Below are 19990 nucleotides of genomic sequence, written 5' to 3' on the forward strand. Positions count from 1 at the left end.
CAGCTGTAACTTCCAGCTTTTTCCAAATAATTTTTCCAAATAATTTTCTGTCTCATTTTGTGTAGGTGAGTCATAGTGCTGAGTTGTACAGACCTTTGAACATGAGTCAGTTGGTTTTATACTCCCATTTCAGATTGTCCATTAATGGCCAGGCTGAGTCTTTTTGGCCACAAGACTTTCAGCTACCTAAACCTCACATTAGACTTTTTAGAGCATCTGCAGTATGCTCAGAAAACTCTCAAGGTCCCTTAATTACACTGTTATAGGAAATGAAAAAAGCTGAACATTTAAGTAAACCATCCCATTTACAAAAAGTTCCTGTAAGCCCCTGAGGAACCTCAAATTCAGATGAAGTGCAAAGAGCCTCAAAGTCCACATAAACTTGACTGCTTCATCTGAGCTCTACCTTTACCAGTTTCTTCAGCTTCTCATAAGGATGAATGAAAATTTCTTACAGTACCATCAAACATCCTTCAGCCTTTCAAAATAGTCTCTATTCACACATTTCCTAAATTAAAAATTCCACAACTGTTGATTATTAAATGACAATTTATTAAAAACATTTGTTTTCAATTTCCTCCTCCTCTGTGGAAATTACATGAACAAGTGCTAAAGGCAGGCAGGTCAGGGAGGAAATGGTGTGAAACTGTACTTGTGAAGAGTAAAAATCCTAAATTATTGCACACTGACACTGGGGACATTTAGTCTGCAGCAGTAAGGCTGGTCTCAATGTTTCTTCATCTAGTAGTGATTTCTTACAAAATACACTCTGGTATTAGAAGCAAAATTGTTTTAATAAATCATGTCTTTAAAAGGAGCCAACAGCAGGGTTCCAAAAGTCTGAGTGGTTTAATCAGCTATGTCCTAGATAAATTTATCTTGGCTGTCACTTCCAGAGTTTCTGTGAGATCCCTACAGCTGCAGATTGGCTGAAGTAAAATAGTACAAAATTTTCTTCTCTGTTAGTGGTATTGCAGTTCCCACTCTGGAAAAATCTATGGAGGTTTATTTCTGATTCTGGAGATCCTGAGAACTGAAACTGGGGAGATTTCTGAGCTAGAAGAACAAATCAGATGCTGATTATGTAAGAAAACATTGGAGGAAATTTGTCATATAAAAGTGTAGATTCCTTGAAAATCACTATGCTCTGGAGAGCAGAGACAAGCTGCTGCTGGGAACAGGAGCATGGAATTAATTAGAAAATAAAATAGACTTAAAACTGTAAATGATAGGGACAAAGAGAAAAATGTTTATGTGTTTATATATTTATGTTTATATTTCCCAAAATTTTTCATAAATACTTATTTTTAAAGAGTGTGAAAAATCAGTAAAAAGTATGGTAACTAACAGTGCGTTAATTTTGTGGGTTTTAAAAGATTATTCATAGTGGATTTGTAGAAATTTGGTCATTACAATACATTTGGAACATAAGGAACCTGGAAAATTAAAAATATTTGTGTTTAAAGTAAAACACTGGAGATTGCTGTTGGTCATCCTTAACATTAGCATATCTAGAAAAAAAGCCAAAACTACTTCACAGATATTGACCCTATTAAAAAAGTCTCACAGCCATTATGTTTTATGATATGCCAATTTGCAAGATGCTAAGAGGCTATGAAAGCTATAACTATACAATCCATACTTCCTGAAAAGACAGACAGAGGAGTGAGACATTCTGAGTGAGATGAGAGACATTCTGAGTGAGAAGTTGACTATACAATATGAAATTGAATTTGAGGAAATTTCAGTGTAAGAACAAAAAGTGAGGTAATGGCTGGAAATAAAGCAGTTACATGGTCTTAATGGAAATGCAATGTTTTAGTGTATGAAAGTGAGTTTTACTGCTATGCCTGCATTTCATAACATACCTCAATTTCATAATTGAGAACTCAAACTGTATTTTACTATTACAAAATGTTTTCTTTTCATTTGAAAGGCTTTCCAGTTCTTAAAATGAATTGAAATTTTACCTTTCAAATATCAACAACATTGTTTCTTCAGACTAAAAAACAAAAATTAAGTACTATGAACAAGTCCTTTGCTTCATTGTTGATCTGGTAGTAGTTAAAAACAGATTAATAGTTTCAGTATCAGTTTTGAAGAAAAAATTACTATCTGCTAGATAAATATTTGCAAAAGGAATTAGCTAAATCCTGTCTCGAGACCTAGATGATAATAACAGGGAAAAAAAAAAAATCAAATTTCTTTCAGAAAGAAGTTCTCAGCATGAAAGCTATTACCCAAACTAGCACTGCCAGTCACAGTGGGAGAAGGATATAAATTACTTCAGAGAAAGGGAGTCCTTTTGAAATGATACTGTAGAACACGGGCACATAAGAAGAGATTACATCACAAACATTCCAATGGCAAACTTCCATCTTAGCAGAAAGAGAAAACATTAAAATTATTTAGCAAAACCTCTTTTTGCATCATGTTTCTTAGTAATCATAGTGAAGTAATGAAAAAGCCACAGGAATTTCAGCCAGGAGATGGTGGGGGTTTTTTCCTGATAAGACAGAGGTTGTTTCAGTTGCCTATGAAAGAAATACAATATGATGTATGTATTACAAGGAATTGAAAATGGTGTGATCTTTACCTTGAAAGCCATTCTTGAATCTGGGTCCCTTTGGTAGGAGTTCTGGAGTATACTCACGATAGCCTCCTAAATAAAACTGACTGAAGACATTGAGTCCAACCAGTCTCCCAGGAGAAGTGACAGTTTTATTCTTCTGATCATCTACCTTTCAATGAAACATTAATACTTGTTACAACAAAGAGATTTGCCTTTATTTAGGAACTCCTAGTGAAGAAAATCTTCCCAGCTTTATAGGGAAATACAAAAAAAATATTAAATTTCCCATGTAAAATGTAGAAAAACACAGAAAACACTTTAATCTAAAAGCTATCCTTCTATCAGAATTACATTTTTTTACCTTCAGCCAGCCTTTCTGGAGATTTCTGCCAAGGTGGATGACATGAACACTGAGTGTCAGATCAAGTGGTTTGCTAATGATTGTTGCTGTGCCAGAACCTAGATTGTAGCTATATACCACTCTCCCATTACGGAGGCCTAACTCCAAGAAATCATCTCCATTCAGACCTGGAAAGAGTAAAAAAGGATAACTATATATCCCAGGATTTAGTGAACACCAGTGTGTAAAATATACTCCAAATCCACTGAGAAATTAGCAGTTTAGCAAAATTTTAGCCAGGAAGCTTATGAGTTTACTGTATATTTCTAATATTCTCGTTTAACTAGTAAGATTATTTCCAGTATTCTTGTGGATTTAAAATAGAAACTGCAGAGATTTTTAAGATCTATAGGATTTTTGACGGAAGATTTTTTCATTCTGTAGTTAAATGAGTGATATCCACAAAACCTGTCAGTCTTGATGGATTTAGCAGTATTTGCTGTTCCTTCCCCCTGGAACATGAATAAATTTTCAATTTCCTCTACAATCTAAAGAAACCAAAACGCTGAAATTTCAAGTTGCATATGAGACTAGGCCCCGACTCAATCCTGTTCCAGGATGCTTTCAGCTTTCATTATAGGTATCTCAAGAGCCTCAGAATAGAACCAGAGGGCACCTGCTGCTCTGAGGAAGGGGAGTAACAGGGACATGGCTCTCAAGAAGCTCTAGCAGCTTCTATCAAGCTCCTTCAGCTGCCTTGACTCAATAGCACCTGGAGACTTTATTGCACTGCCCCCAATATAAAGGCAGCTCTAGGATGTTCATTTCTGGAATTTCTTTGGTCAGCCAAGTGCTTTAATCCATTAAGCCTTCTTAACTTTCAGGTTAGAACTGATTGATTTGCCAGTTTGCAGTAAATAATTTAATTTCTTTACATTTAGGCCTGCATGCTATAAGCGTTGTTTGTGTTTTTAGTGACTATAGTGTAAAATCTCATTTGAAGGATTTTAAGTCTGACATAAAGCCCAAGAGTAAGAGTTAAATTCCTGGGCCTATTCCTGGTCATCCGAATAAACACATTTTTACACTGACATTAAAGATCATTCAATCTCTCTTCTCATGCAGGCGAGAGAGGAACCACCATTGTTTGGAGAAAACCTGATCAACCTGTTTCTTTTTATCAAGCCCAACCTTTCTTTGTGTACAGTAAAAGAACCAGGATACAAACAATGGTGAAAGTGAAGAATGTTCTCACTCGTGCCTTAGGATGTCCTGAATTGAAATTCAAAGACATCCACTTCTTTTTTACAACTCTTCTGTGAATTCAAGCAATTCAGTGCTCAATTTCATGCCTGTACACTGCATTTTATTTTATATTTTCTTCTGCTTTCATACGGCTGTCTTGTTTTATATTGGTTTCAGGGAAGGTCTCTTCCTATTTCTTTCTCCAGTGTCACATGATGGCCCTCATTTCAAATGTATGTTTTGATGGCCCTGTCTCAAATGCATGGGAAATTGTATTCATTTGCAAAAGATAAAGTAGGCTTTTCCCCAGGAAACAATGCTGCTTATATTGTCCTCCCACTGAAGCTCTGCACACAGCTGCTTCATGGCCAAAACTGCCATGTTCCCCTTATCTCATATTCTGGAAATGAATCAGCGGTATACTGTGCCTTTTCTATACAAAAGTTTCTTTTTCTATAGAGTTACTATTCTGATGCAATAGGAATCTATAGAAAAAGAAAAGTTAATCCTCATTCCGAAGAATGTAAATCCACTGCCTCTGTAGAAAGTGTGCAGCTACATTCAGTTGTATAGAACACAAACACTATTCATTTTTTATTGTAATGATTTTTTAATGATTTATTCATAACTGAATGAAATCCCTTTGCTTTCTCTTACATTGGCACATTACCAGTGAAGGACCTCCAAACTGAAAATAACAATTCTTTTTAAAAAACCTTTACTAAAGTTTCTATTTTCAGCAGTTTCTACAATGTACCTATGTTATTTGACTGGCAAAACTAGGGGAAACACATTAAAGACAATCTGTTATTTAAAAGGGTTTTTGATTTTTAAAATTGCTTTTTCAGAATTAAAGTGTATTAAAGAAGTGCAAAAGTGTCAGCACTGTACAAAATTGACTTGATAGTGAAGATAATCATAGAATCATAGATTGCTGAATGGTTGGAAGGGACCCTAGAGATTATCTAGTCCCAACACCCACTGCCATAGGCAGGGATGACATCGACTAGATCAAACTGCTCAAGGTCTTATCCAACCTAGCCTTGGACTCTGTCAGGACTGGGGCAGAATAAAATCATGTTAATAGTCTGAATAAATGAGACAGCTTTTAACTTTATCTATGTATTGGGACAGAATTTCATAATAACTCACAAGAGGTTAGCTATGAAATTGATGGCCGTGGTTTGGGCAGACACAGCATTGGACAGGAATCAGGTGGGGTCCTGCAAGAGAATGTTAACTACAAGAAATGGGATGAAATGGAGAAAGGGGAAATGCAAATTAAGTATTAAAAAATCTTTACTGGAAGATCACTGGCAGTGAAAACCCTCACACTTCTCCTGCTGAGAGCGCTATTGTTCAATGCTCAGTAAATTGTTAAAACAAGAGCATCTATGTGAAGTGACATTCACTTGGCAAGAAACTGCTTTCTGGTAGTTGAAATGTGGGGTGCTCAGTCTCCCCAACCATTTAAACAAAGGAGAAAATTGCAAACTGCCAACAGATTTTGCCATCACCTCACTGTTCTGTTTGTCGAGTCTTGCCCTTGGCGCTGCTGCCCACACAGGTTTTGACATAGGGATGCAGAAATGCCTGACTGCTGTACCACAGTGTTCACACACACTCACAAATTATATGCAAAGTAATAAAAAGCCAGGTTTCTGTCTGGCAACTGCCCAGAATGCTAGTATTCTCATTAATAAAAAATTACACCAGTAAGACTTTATTTCAAAACTCAGTTCAGCCAGATACGATTCCAAGACTTACATTCTACAATGACTTCTAACAGTACAGGGTACACCCTGCAGGCAGGCCTTTTCAAGAGAAATTTTAGTTCTATGTATCTTCTATATTTAAGCAAATTTTTTGGTGTTCTCTTTTGATTATTTTAACTGAAAAAGAATCAGATTATTTCATACCATTGGTGTTTTACATTTCATATTTGCATTTTCTCCATCCTGAATAAAGACAGTGATTTAATTGGTATAATTTTTGTTTGGTTACATTTTCTAAAATTGGAAATGTTTCAAACAGGTGTTTGAAACTCAGTTCCCAAGGCTGTAGAAACATGTCTGAATGTAGTGGTTCATTCTTGTTGTTAAAAAGAATGTTCTAATGATTTCTTTGTGTTCATATTACAATGGAGCTTCTTATAAAATTTAAATAATGCAGACTTTGTCTTTTGAATGCTGTTTTCTGAATGATTAGATGGAAAGGTTTTAGGTAATTTCAACTCTGTGCACCATTTCTGCTCAGCTACCCAGCAAAGAAAGACAATTTTTGTCCATCCACAGAAATTAATAATTAGTGAGTGAAAGGAAAAGCTACCTGCAAGTGAATGGTAATTTAAGAATTTTATTCACAAGAATAAAATGTGGCATGATGAGAGTTCTACCTGGATGTAGTTAAAATAATGTGAATGTAGTTCAGTTAGCAGGATCAACCAGGTTTGACCATGTCTTGCTGAAGTTTGGGAAAAACTTAACAAATTCTGATTTCCACACAGATAGAAGCAGAGCTAAGTTTTGAGTTTAAATCTATTCAGAGTGGTTAATACCAATTTGTGTTAGGCTAATTTGGGTAATCAAGCCAATAAATTAAGTACTAAGGTCTCACGGCACACTAAAATGGAGTTTATCGGCTGAGCTGCACGAGCCAAATTTGACAGGATCTTTGCAAATGAAAAGTAGCAGACTTAATTATGTCATAGATAAACTGCTGAGTTGTTCTACACTAATGTTTTAGTTTGCATTGCAATACACTAACAGTCTGACTCCTGGGAAGTCTGCCACCAGGAGAAAGGGGAAGAAGCCTCAGAGGGTATAGAAATTTAAGTAAAGAAATTTAATAGAAAGGAAGACCTTTCTATTAGAAAGAAAATATCAAATGTATTAACATAGTAAATGAGGAATCCCCAACATTCTACTGATGTGATATACTGCAATTGTTCTGTTAGATGTATATGTAATTGCATAATGCCTCCCCAAAGTTGATTTTTAATAATGTATTTTGGGAGCTCAGTATCTTAAAACAGCAAATAGTAATTTTCCCCCTCCTTCATCCTTCTGAAGCATTCCCTTTCTGATACTGTTCAGCATAAGTATAGGGTTCCTGTAGGTCAAGGGCCATTCTGCAAAACTCATGTGATGTTTCAGATATGGTAAAACATCTACTGCAGTAGTAGAGACTTGTATTAGCATACCTAAATCACTCTCCTACTGTGCTGTGTTTAGACACATCACCCAACTTCCCTCCTAGTCTTCAACAATCCCACAGGACAGCTTCAAACCCAAAAGTTAGATCATGCTCCAATTGCAGAATCAATTAAGAGAAAAATAATTTTTATTAGATATAAATATCTTATTTATAACGTATTACATAGACATACATAGATACTTCTATGAAGTATCTATGACTTCTTTATGTCTGCATCAAATTATATACATTTTTTCTCAACTTAGTAATTAGTATTATGGCTTCTGTTTGGAGTAATGCTGAGATGGGCAGAACACAAGTAGTATTACCCATGCCATGGTGATGCCAGACAGCCTGCCACAGAGGGGTGCTGTGGAGAAATACCTTAAGTATTGTTAAAATCTTAGTACAAATGCTCTAAGTAGATCCACATAACCTGCTTCTTAGCTGTGTTAATCAGACCAAGCTGAAAGCTTTGCTACACAGACTGTAGCTCAACTTACTTGTAGCTAGCTTGGGTTAGTTTTCATTGGGAGATCTCAGGGCTGAGGGTCTCCTACTTTATGTAAATAATACAGAGTTCAATGATCCATAATGAAATTGACGTTAAAAACTGAAAAAAGGGAACCTTGACCTTCTAGTTTCCATTTATTGTGTTCAGAAATATACTACCTCAGATTAACTGTTGACTTCAATTACTGGAAGCAATTATATTTTTCCTTAATAAATAGAAACATTTATACAACCTGACTGATTACTCTGTGTTTACAAAACAATACAGTTTTGAAGAGCTTATTTTCTCATTAATGACATTATATCTTAAATAGAATCAGGAAAGACCTGTGCATATTTTTATCCTACTTGTTCAATAAGTATTTGAAAGCTTGTAAGGATAAGTGATACAGATAAAGCTTACCTTGGCCCTTCTGTCCAGTGAAAAAAATCAGGTTATCTTGTAAAGCAGAGTGGTGGTTTGCCAACTGAAATTTCAAGCGAAATTCATAGTAGAAGGTGATATTTGGGATTGTAGAATAAGCTAGGAATGAGGTATAGCCAAAGACATCTGTGCCACTGAAACTTGGTTGAGTAATATTTATAGCTGGATTAAGAAAGAATAAATTCAGTGTTAGAGCAAAATGTTCAACATATGTATTTACAAGTTCTATTTCCTAGTCTGGTTTAGAACTTAAAAGCTCATAAATAAAACTAATAATCTGGTATTTTGTAGTAGTTTACACTCATGCATATATAGTTTGGCTTTCCTCTGAGGACAAATATCTTTATTTTTCAGCTTTTGTAAATAGGCATATTTTAAAAATGAATCATTGACAACTACTGCCATCTCCTGGATTCTAGGTAACATTGCTACAAATAAAAGTACACTAATATTTCCTCAAGACTCAGGCAAAAGAACATACAGAAAGAAATTTTCCTGTTAAAAGAAATGCCATCTCTGACAGGCATTTGAGTGAAAGTGAGTACAAGGTTATAGAATAATAATTCTTCACAAGTAGAGGAAATAAGAAAGAGAAGCATCATAGAAGTATGTATTTGCAACACAGTGAATACAATACATGAATTACAAATAAAATCAAGTTTCTACATGTCTGTACAGAAAATAGAGTGCTGGTGCTAAGTACCCACATGGCCCCTAGGGCTGGCACTCAGTAGCCAGAGTGCTGTAGCCAGCTCCTGGAGCTGATGCTCAGAGATCACATAATGCTTGTATTGACAATATGGTCCGGTGAAAACAGGAGAAAGAGGAATGACAGCTTAATCCCGAAATACTGGATATGGGACTAGATTTAAAAGATTCGAGCAGTTACCTCCAGCCTGGGCACCAAACGTGACTGGATACAGCTTTATTAATGAAGGCAGTATGAGGGGTTGGGAGAGGAAGGAATACAAACAAGATGGGGAAATGATGGTAAAGATTTATAATACTCCTCAAGTAAATCTATATTAGCTTAAGTACTTCTAAGCACCTAAATGCTTACAGGGTGGGAGAAATAATAACATGTAATTGTGAAAATGTCATCACCACCTCTAGAGTGTGGAATCTGCTTCTAAATTTGCAGCCTGGGAAACCTGCCATATTGGCACTGATGTGGCAGACATTGCCTTGGTACCTCCATCTGAGAAAAGGTGCAGACACGGGCATGGCAAACCTTTTCTAGCACAGGCTTGGGAGTTTGCAGCAGTACAGAGTGTACTGTCCCATTTATTAAGCACTACTCCACACATGTGGCACATTATGCCTTGCTCTTGATCTTAAATGGGAGCCAGGAAATTTCCATATGAAATGGTGGTTTTGTCCTAATTAGAAGGACACTGGAAATGAGTCTGACTGAACACAACCTCAAGCCTCAGACCTCTGTGAGTCATTGGACTACATTGGAGGCAAAATGCAACTCCTCCATGTTTAAATAATGTTAGTTTAAATCCTCCCATTCTGCCTTAGATAACTTGAACATGACTGATTTTTGTTAATTCAGGAAAACATGACACACAGACAGATCCTTTGATGCAAAGTATTTTTCCTTTTTTTCTTTCTTTTTTCCCCTTTTTGTTTGTGTCTTTACATTTATTTAATAAACCACAAAATATTTAAGAGACAAGAAGATTTTAAAAAAAAGGAATCCTTTATATTTATTTTCTTCTCCTGCTTCAATTTATAATGAGGAAAAAAAAATTCTCATGGACCTTCACAGAACCAGGTAATTTGGTTAGCTGGCAGAGATCACAGAAGAGTTTATTCCTGACAAGTTATTCCCAACAGGGAATGACTCTTTATGCCCAGGATGAGATATGGCATTGTCTCAGAGGGCTCTTTGGAGCATTCTAAGTGTGCAGTTATTTTCTTGCCTTTCTACTTGCTCCCTCCAGTGCTACACATAAAGCTGGATTAAAGATTGACAAAGGGCCTCCAATGCAAGAAAGCCACAGACCTGTTGGAACAAGTCCAGCAGAGGCCACTTAGTTGATCACACGACTGTCACACCTCTCCTATGAAGACATGGGAGAGTCTAAGAGACAGCTCTGGGGAGACCTTGTAGCAGCCTTCCAGTACATAAAGAGGGCTTAGAGGGACTTTTCACAAGGGCCTGTAAGGACAAAAGGGAATGGCCTTAAGCTGAAGTGGGTTAGTTTACATTAGATATTGGGAAGAAATTTTTTACTGTGAAGTTGATAAGGCCCTGCAACCTTTGACCAGATGTCAAAGGTTGACCAGAGAGGCTACAGATTCCTCAGGCTGGATGGGACTCTGAGTAACCTGGTCTAGTGGAAGGTGCCCCTGCCCATGGCAGGAGGTTGGAACAGAATGACCTTTAAGGTCCCTTCCAAGTCAAAGCATTCTATAATTCTATGATTCTATGTTCTGAAGCAGAGATGTCTGTGGAGCAGCTGACCACCTAATGTTGCACTTTACGTCAGTAGAAAAACCAAACAAATTTAGGAGATGTTTTCATATAAAACACCTTCCTTATACAGGACAAGTGAAGAGTATTCTAAAATTCTTATTTCACCCCACCAAGTAAAAAGGTAGCATTGGGTTGTAAGTCAGAGTAAAGTATTTCAGACTTCTAAAGATAGGTGGGCTGAAGTCTTTCTGCTCTGTATCTTGACTCCCCTTCTCATTCTGCATGTTCTTTGTCCCTCGTCTTCATTGCCATGAAAGCTAAAATGTTGTGAAAGTCTGAACTCTTTCTCTGTGAAATCTAGGAAGCACTTTTTTTCCTGATTTTAAAGACTAGTAACCCCAGGACACTTGGAAACTAAATAATTTGCACAAAATTGAGCACAGTCTGGACAGTATGGAAGAACAGAATACAGATCTCTGAACTCCAGATCAGAACACAGCAAACTAAACATTCTTTGCTCCTGGATATCTGAGCACAGCCATTCTCAAAACATCTGACAAGAATCAATTTTCCTGAGTACTGTCCTTCTTTGACTACTTGAGCATCTCTTCTCAGCTCTTTATAATATTTTCATCCAGTTTTAACTGTGCATTTTGTTGGGACAATGAAGCACATTCCATAATTTATCAGCATTATAGGGGCTTAAGACATCTCTGCCGTCCTTAGGTTCCATAGGTGGCAATGGACAGCACCATCCAATAGGTTTTGTGATTAACAACTTGTTCAAGGATAACACAGTAACACAAGTCAGTGATATAATTACCCAAGTAAAAATAAGAGTAATCCAGTAAAAATCCAGTTCATCACTAACAGTGGGCTAAACTTACTATCTGGGAAAACAAAGACTTATATAACAATAGCTTATCAGGAGGCCAGCAGGAAGCAGGGCACATTCCAACAGAGAAGCAATTCAGACACAAAAACATGTAGGAAATTTCAAATTCTCTGTTTGGACTGTTTATTTACTGTTGACTTGCAAAGTTACCTGCACTTGTTGACCAGCTGCCATATCCCTGCCCTGGTCATTCCCTGTGCATACATGGTGTTTGGATCCAAAGAGAAATGGTGCATGAGCACCATATGGAGCTATATGTCCATCAGGCATGTAGTCCTTAAGGGGAATAACACTTTTTAAGGCAATAGGAGTCCCATGGGCACTTCTAAAGGAAACCATTATACACTATTTTGTTTTTTTACTTATTCCCAGTTTTCTCCACTGTACTGAAGAAGTTTCTCACACCTACTAGAAGTCAGATACAGTGTCTAACTAACTACCCTATCCTTAGCAGGTAGGCACATGCAGGAGGTGTTTGCAAATAGTCCTCCCTATGCTGCTCTCTGGAGAGCAAAATGCCATTAGAAATGTTAATTAGTACTGAGTCAAAAGCTTGTATTTCTGGCTAACTCAATCTATCTAGCTTGACAGCTATTCCATATTTTATCTGTCTCTGAATTTCCACTTATAGATTTTAAACCACATTTTTAATTATGTTTCTTCTCTACACCAAGTATTGTTTGTCAAGAGATCTTTATCCAATCACATAAAAAAGTGAAAGGTCAACAGTAAATGTGCATCAGTGTTTGAGATTCATTTCATGCCATGACCTTCATTAGTTCGATTTTAATGCAGACTAGTTTGCCATACTTGTGCATATTTTTAATTTAGAAATTGAAAAAAAAAAGAGTAATAACCCAGTATGAAAAATACAGTGTTTGGCAAAATTGTGTGAAACGAATTACTCTCTACCTTTTCATTATGCAGCTATGGAGCCAAGATTTAATAATCTTTTCCTGGAAACTCTGTCCTTCTAAACAGTATTTGTAAAATGTTTGAGGTGGGTTTAATTAGCAGAGGGCACAGCTAACCTCATTGTGTTGTTTTCCAGTTTGGACATCATCTAAACTGATTTCTACTCTTGCAGTACACAGTCTGAAGTGGTAAAGAACTGAGATGTGTCCCAACATCTTTGATTATGAGCCTTCCTCACACACTCCAAATTAACACTGTGACTAAAATACACATTGCTCTGACAAAGTACTGAAGTCTTTTATCAACTTTTTGTCCTTGATCTTGTCCTGTGTCTCTCTGTCAGTTCTATGTCATTCATCATTCTGCTTTTCTGCATTCCCGGTATTGAACAAGTAATAACGCATGATATGTCCCATTGACTCACAAACAAATAATGACAAATGATCCCATTATATAAATGTATCAATATGGTTGACTACTTACTTCCCTAACATTGTATATCTCATCACAGCTGAGCACAAAAAATGGGAGTTAAAAAAAATCAACTGTAGTTTGAAAAAAATCTTAACAAAGTGAAGAGAATAAAGTGACAAAGAAAAAAGAGAATAATGGTTTTGTTATCTTTGAATTTTCTGTTATGAGTTAAAATTAATGTTCCTTCAGCATTGACTGGTAATACATTTTGGATCACAGCTTTAAAATACATTGCAAAAAAGACAGATTAAAGGGATAGAAAGAGATGAAGACTTCAATCCACAGAACTGCAATCAGATTAAACACTTTTAAAATATTAGCATTGACTGTGAACACTTACCAGCTCAGTATCTGGCTCCAATATCAGCAGCCATATACAGTGTGGGATGAATAGTGTAGAGTTCTCCTAAAGACCTGCTCGTTTTTCACAGAATCACAGAATTACAGAATCATCAGGGTTTGAAGATACCCCCACAATCATCTAGTTGAGCCAGAAACCTACCATAATCACCATACCCCCTAGGCATCACATCCAGATGTCTCTCAAACTCTTCTGGAGATGGTGACTCCATCACCTTCCTGGACAGGGTATTCCAATGCCTAACCATTCTTTCAATTATATATTTTTGGTAATATTTAATCTGAATCTCCATGGTGCAATTTATGGACATTTCCTCTTGTCCTTCCCCCTGAGACATATCAGAAGAGACTGACGCCCACCTCACTCAGGTAGCTGAAGAGAGCAATGAGGTTCTCCCAGAGTCTTTTCCAGACTAAACAACCACATTTCCTTCAGCTGCTCCTCATAGGACCTGTTTCCCAGACCCTTCAGTAGCTTCATTATCCTTCTCTGGACACACCCCAGACCCTCAATGTCTTCTTTGGTGAGGGGCCCAGAACTGAACACAGCACTCAAGGTGTGGCTTCACCAGTGCCAAGGACAGGGGGGACAATCCCTGCCCAGGTCCTGCTGGCCACACTATTGCTGATACAGTCAGGATGCCACTGGACTTCTGGGCCACCTGGGCACACTTTGTCCATGTTCAGCTGCTGTTGACTAAATTCCTTTAATCTGAGCAGCTCTCAAGCCAGTCTTCCCTAAGTGATAGACAGGGTTGTTGCAAAGGCAAATTATTTGCAAAGACAATATTGAAAAAAGAATGGAAATTACTACCAAGTATTGTACTTTACATTCTTCCAAGCTGTGGTTGACCAGGTTGCCCACCAAAGCAGCAAAGTCACTCCCCTCCTCAGATGGACAGAGAAAATAGAATGAATTTACATGGCTTGCAATAAGGACAGGGAAAGATAACTTACCAGTGTAGCAGGGCATCCCACCCCTCCCCAGATTTATCTGTTGTTACTTAACCTGTCAGGTAACTCAAGCAGGACAAGCTGTCTTGTAGTGAGTTATTTTGGTGCCATGGGGTTAACCCTGGCATGGTATTTCCCAGCTGCCAATGAACATTTCACTGTTGAAGTGAGGTCTGGGAAGATATCGCAGATTTTTGACTGACAGACACCCCACTTCACAGCTATATAAGTTAGTCACACCAAATTTGCACCAAGCAGAAATCTGCTACACATTTTCCTGTGGAGGCTCTCCCATGAGTAGGATGCTTCACAATTACTCCCCAGGGATTAAGTGAAAAGGAATTTGTGCACATTTATCATCATTTCAATGGTAAGTAACACTCGACTCCTAATCGATACTATTTTTTTTTGCTAGCTTTAATATAGATATAGCCTGTGATATAGTGGACTGTTTTATGTTACACTGTAATCTACTAATAGTTCTTTAGTTTTATATTGTGTAGTAAATAATTCTGATTAAGATCTTTCATCTCTTTTCTCTGTTTAATAAACAATTCATTTTTATAAATCTGTTTTGTCATCATTAGAACTTGTGGGACAGGATTATTCCTTAAATTTAAGCTTCTGCTGAATTCTGAGGCTAAGGCAGGGCTTGTCTGTGCTCATCCCATGACAGTCAGTTACTGCCATGGACAAAACAGGCTTGACTTCGGGAGAAATTATCAATCAAATGAGAGTAGGGTAATGAGAAATAAAACCAGTTCTTAAAATATTTGCCCCTTCCCTTCCTTTCTTCCTGGGCCTAACTTCACCTCTGAATTCTCTACCTTCTCCACCATGACTGGCACAGGGTGATGTGGCATAGGGGTTGTGGATGAGGTCTCTGCCACTCCCTCCTCCTCAGTGAAAGAACTATTCATACTCTTCCCCCATTCCAGTGTGGGGTCCCTCCCATGTGAGACAGTCCTCCAGGAATTTTTCCAACATGACTCCTTTCCATGGGCTACAGTTCTTCACAGCATGGTTTTCCCACAGGGTCACAAGTTCTGCCATCAAACTGCTCCAAAGTGGGCTCTTCTCTTCATAGCTCCTGCCAGACCAGCTGCTGCAGCTCAGGCTTCCCATGGGGTCACAGCCTGGCATCCTCCATGGCCTGCAGCTGGACCTGTTCTCCACTGTGGGCCTCCATGGGCTGGAGGGGGACAGCTGCCTCACCATGGGCTTAACCATGGGCTGCAGGGTAGCCTTGCCATGCAAACCCTCTTTTCTCACTGGAAACTCTGGGAATTCCAAGGAGGAAAAGATAAAGGGTGCTAGGACTGCAGGCTGGTACAGTGCCAGCTGAGGGTTCAAAGTGGTAGAAAAATATTCCTGATGTCTGGAAGACTGTTGTATCAGGAACTAGTACTCCACTTAATGGGTCATTCAGGTGTATGACTTTCCCTCGGCACCTCCAGGACTTACGGATTCCTTTTATCTGTCTTGTGGCATCAGTAATCATGCAGTCATCAGAGTTATACTTTGGGGACTGAAATTTGAGATAATAAAAGTGATTTCACTCCTCAGAGATGAAAATGTGATTCTCAAAAACTGCTAGTGCAGCAGTGACATTAATAGTGTGTGTGTGCTTATATGTTTTTTACAATTTTTATGACATTCCTCACGTTGGACAAGTGGGGGAAATAAAGGCCCAGTAAAAAAAAAATGACCCAGAAAATAAATTCTCTTAAACTGTAAGAAAAGCAACCCTGATCAGCATTCCCAGAGGTCTTTTATCACTGACCAGGAACCTTGCAATGCAGATTTTTTTAGTTGAGGAAATTCCCTTTGGGCATTTGCTGTCACCGAACTGCACAACTCAGTCTGCAGACCCAAACAACTCTGAAGGTGACATTGTGTGCCAAACATAGCTGCACAGAAACAATACACTTGCAGACTGATTCTCACTCTACAGAACTTGAAGCAAGTGACTATTCCCACTTCAACACTTTGAAATTAATTTTATACATGGGGGAATACATCCCACAAAAAACCTGCTGGAATTCTTTGGACTGTGAAACATTACCATAAGTGTTGCTCAGAAATGTTTCAAGAAAGAACCTTTACAGATTGCTGTGAATGTGTGCTGTGAATGACCCTCTTCAGGGTCTGTTTACTAAATACAGTGTCACAGTTAAGACTCTGCTTCATGTTGTCACATGTGAACATATGTGAAACGAAACCACTGAAGTTTGGTCTAAAACACTGCAAATGGCACAATTACTCCTTTTAGCAATGAACACACCTTCGAAATCCTTCTCCCTTTAAATTTGTGTCTGTACTTACAAAGTGCTTGCTCTTGATTCTTGGCTTAACAAAAGCCTCATGTTATGCCCAGCAGCTTCCCAGTAGAGCCCCATTTCTCATGTAACATGTAATTACCAACAGCACCAGGTGTACATTTCCAGTGCTGGTGAATGAACAATTCCTGCTTCACTTGCATTTAGGAGGCCATTACAATTCTGTAGTACAATGATACGCTGAGATTTACTATTTAAGGTTTCTGCTTCCTATCAAAATCTCTTACACTCAGATATTTCAAACACACTGATCTTATATTTTATGCTGTATCAATCTCCTGTACAGACCAGGAAAGGCTTCCATTCTGTGCTTAGATAGAAGTGTAAACGAGGCTAGGAAAAAAAAATAAAAAAAATAAATAAAGGCTGGTGACAGAGATGGTAGAAATTTAACAACTCTAGTCTACTCTGTGATACTAAACACTGGAGGAGATTTATAGATTGCAAAAAACAAAATGAAGGCAACTTTTTACTAATTTAAATGAGAAAGGAAATTTATCAAACTAAGGGCTTGAATGCTGGCTGGTTTAACACAAATCTACTGAAAAACCAGAGCTCAATAACTGGACTCAGTTCAAATTATATGGATCCCTTTATCTGCAGCTTAAAGAAGCAAAGCTTCTTGGGGGAATTAGTTGACCTGCCCATGTAGACATAGTCTCTTTTCCAAAGTGTTGCATATTGATAGTGTTCTCCTCTCCAGCCCACCCTCCAGCCAAGTTGGAAGCCACAGAGGCATTTAACTCTGAAAATCAACAGTCAAGTCCCACCCCTATCCCAGGAGCCACCAGCCCATCTCAGGTCCATCTCCACAATCCCAGAGGGGCACAAAGCACAACAGCAGACAGGACCCAAATTAAGGATTCAGAGGAAGGAACACCCTGTCCAGACCCCTCCCAGGGCTGTCAGGAAACCTTCAGCCCTGGTGTCAAGGTGTGAGACACCCCATGATGAGTCAACACTGGATCACCTTTTGGACAGAGGGCTGTAACGGCCATAGGGTATGGGACATGTTATGGGATGTAGGTGAAGAGCACTTTGGAATAGCACAGGATTTATGTGTGTCTAAAAGAGGAAATTAGGTGATTTGGGGAGGAATAAGTGTGAAAAATAGAGGGATACAGAGACAAAGAGGGCCAGCCACACGTAAATAGATCAGAAGGCTTTTCTGGCCATGTCCTCCACCTGATCAACGTGGCCTGTACTCTCTTCTATTTTGTATTATCATCCCCCCTCCCTTTGGCCCATTATGCCGTGGCTGTGTAGGTTCTTGACAGACATTTCAATGTATAATGGTCAACTTGCAGTCAAAATAACGTGGTCATCTAGCAATAAAAGCAAGAAAAATGTCTAGTGAGAGGTAATGCATCTTGTTATGTATATTTGGAAAAATGGACATGCTTTTGGAAGCTTTTATTGATGTTTGAAATGAGCTTAGCATAACAAATAAACTCAGAGACATTGTTACCAGCCTGCTTAGACTGTAGTATGCTCCATCTTATTCAGAAATGTAAGAAAAGTCCTTGCTAGTCCCAGACATTATCTATTTTTCCACATTTATGCAGGTTTGTCTAACAGAAGTTACTATCTGTCCTTACATTTTTGCCTCATTTGTCATATTTACAATCATCCTATAATTTTTCTTCATTTTTTGACTGTCATGCATTTTACCTAAACTGATGTATTTTTAACTTCTCATGTCAAGCAACTTACTTGGTTTTTCTTTAGGTTTTTTTCTTCTATTTTTTTCTTTTTCATTTAATAGTGGCAATAGTTTTATTATAGCTTTTCCTTGCATACATTGCTGTTCTTAGTATGACTTCCAGACCTCAACAGATGGCAACTGGAGCTCTGATGTGGGGAAGATCTGTATCTGTGGGCTCATTTATGGTTCTGTCCACATCTTTATTTATCCTTACTTTGTCTTTTGCAAACAATCTCTATTGGCAGGAGCAGCCAAGCTGGCATGAAGCTGCAATTCTATTTGGTACAGTAGTCATATTCCTTTTATCAAATAATCACTGTGACATCTCACTTGTTCTGTGTTGATGAAGAACAACTATTATTTGGTAAATGTTTTGATAAACAGCTTTTCTTCAGTGTATCAGACAGAAAGTAGCAAGCATTAGGTTATAATTTGAATAGTAGAGACAATATTATTGTCTATCATTCATTTAAAATGTGTGCTTCTATGCCTTAATTTTTATGGACCATTTCTTTCTATTAAATTTATTATCTGGGACACACATTTTGTCATACTAAACAATTAAGTTTGCCTTCTGCTTCTAAAATAATTTAAATTGTTCTAACATTTTAATTAGGCAATCTATCATTATCTTCAAATATCTCCCAAAAGTATGGCTTTGATGCTACTAGGGCTATCCATAAGGATACAGCCAGCCTCCACTGCATCATGGGTCTCTTTCTCCCTTCTTTGTTTTAGAAAATGTGATAAAGGGACCTCTTGCAACTCATTTTAAGACTCCTGTCTGGGCTCAGTTTATTTCTTTTCCTTCTAAATTTTTAAGATACAGTTCAATTAAAGAATTTTTCATATTTCAATAATAGTTTCTTATGTTGTCAGCCAATTACCTTAGATTTATAACCTATCCTTCAAAGCTGAGTGTTCTTTCTCGTTTTGCTTGCTTATAGTGATGATCCAGACAGTTTTCCCTTTCCACTCATCAAAATTAATTCTTTCTGTGCTTTCAAAGACTCCAGTTTTGTAGCCCAATCAAATTAATGAATTTCTGTACTTTCTCTCAATTTAGGCTCTCAATTTTTATGTAGTCTCTCAATTTAGTCTCTTAATTTAGAGAATTAAATACAGAGTTGCAGAATTGTTCATTGAACACCTTCAGGGGAAAAAAAAACCCATTAGATGATACTCAGTGTTGACAGATGTAAATTGGGGTAGATTTCAGAAATGATCCTAGCCTTCAATACAGAATAGTGGGCTCTGACCCCACCATCAGCTTCCAAAGGAAAAGGGGTTGAAAATTTTAATAAGCACTTTCATGAACATGTCAGTGCACTAATAAAAGAAAACAGAATGGAAGAATTGGTTAAGTAAGGGCAGAGAGTAAAGCAGAAAAATGTCAAACGCCACTGTATGAAGCAGTGGCATTATCACACCTTGAATATGGTGTCTTGAATCAGCTCTGGAGCCTCATTTTAAAGAGGGTGCAGTGGAATTGAGAAAGAACAAAGAAATGCAACTTGGATGAGTAGAGATGCAGCAAATGAAGTACTAGTGTATTGCTGCTGTAAACTAATAAAGGTTACCAAGAAATCATCATACATATTTCATATACTCACCTTTTCTGTTTGCTATCAAGT

At 37.7% G+C, this 19990-nt stretch overlaps 1 protein-coding gene across 1 annotated transcript in view; it reads right to left on the reverse strand.

Annotated features, from left to right (window-relative positions):
* Nucleotides 1-19990, reverse strand: part of EYS (EGF-like photoreceptor maintenance factor) — a 454013-nt gene that overhangs the window by 34693 nt on the left and 399330 nt on the right. The window contains exons 23-25 of the mRNA XM_023922426.2: nt 8269-8451; nt 2934-3100; nt 2597-2741 (exon numbers count right to left, since the gene is read on the reverse strand). Of these exons, the coding sequence (XP_023778194.2) occupies nt 2597-2741; nt 2934-3100; nt 8269-8451 (495 nt within the window). The remainder of the gene's footprint in view (nt 1-2596; nt 2742-2933; nt 3101-8268; nt 8452-19990) is intronic.

This window comes from Cyanistes caeruleus, chromosome 2 (genome assembly GCF_971803275.1).
Source record: "Cyanistes caeruleus chromosome 2, bCyaCae1.hap1.1, whole genome shotgun sequence".
NCBI classification, from domain to species: Eukaryota; Metazoa; Chordata; class Aves; order Passeriformes; family Paridae; genus Cyanistes; species Cyanistes caeruleus.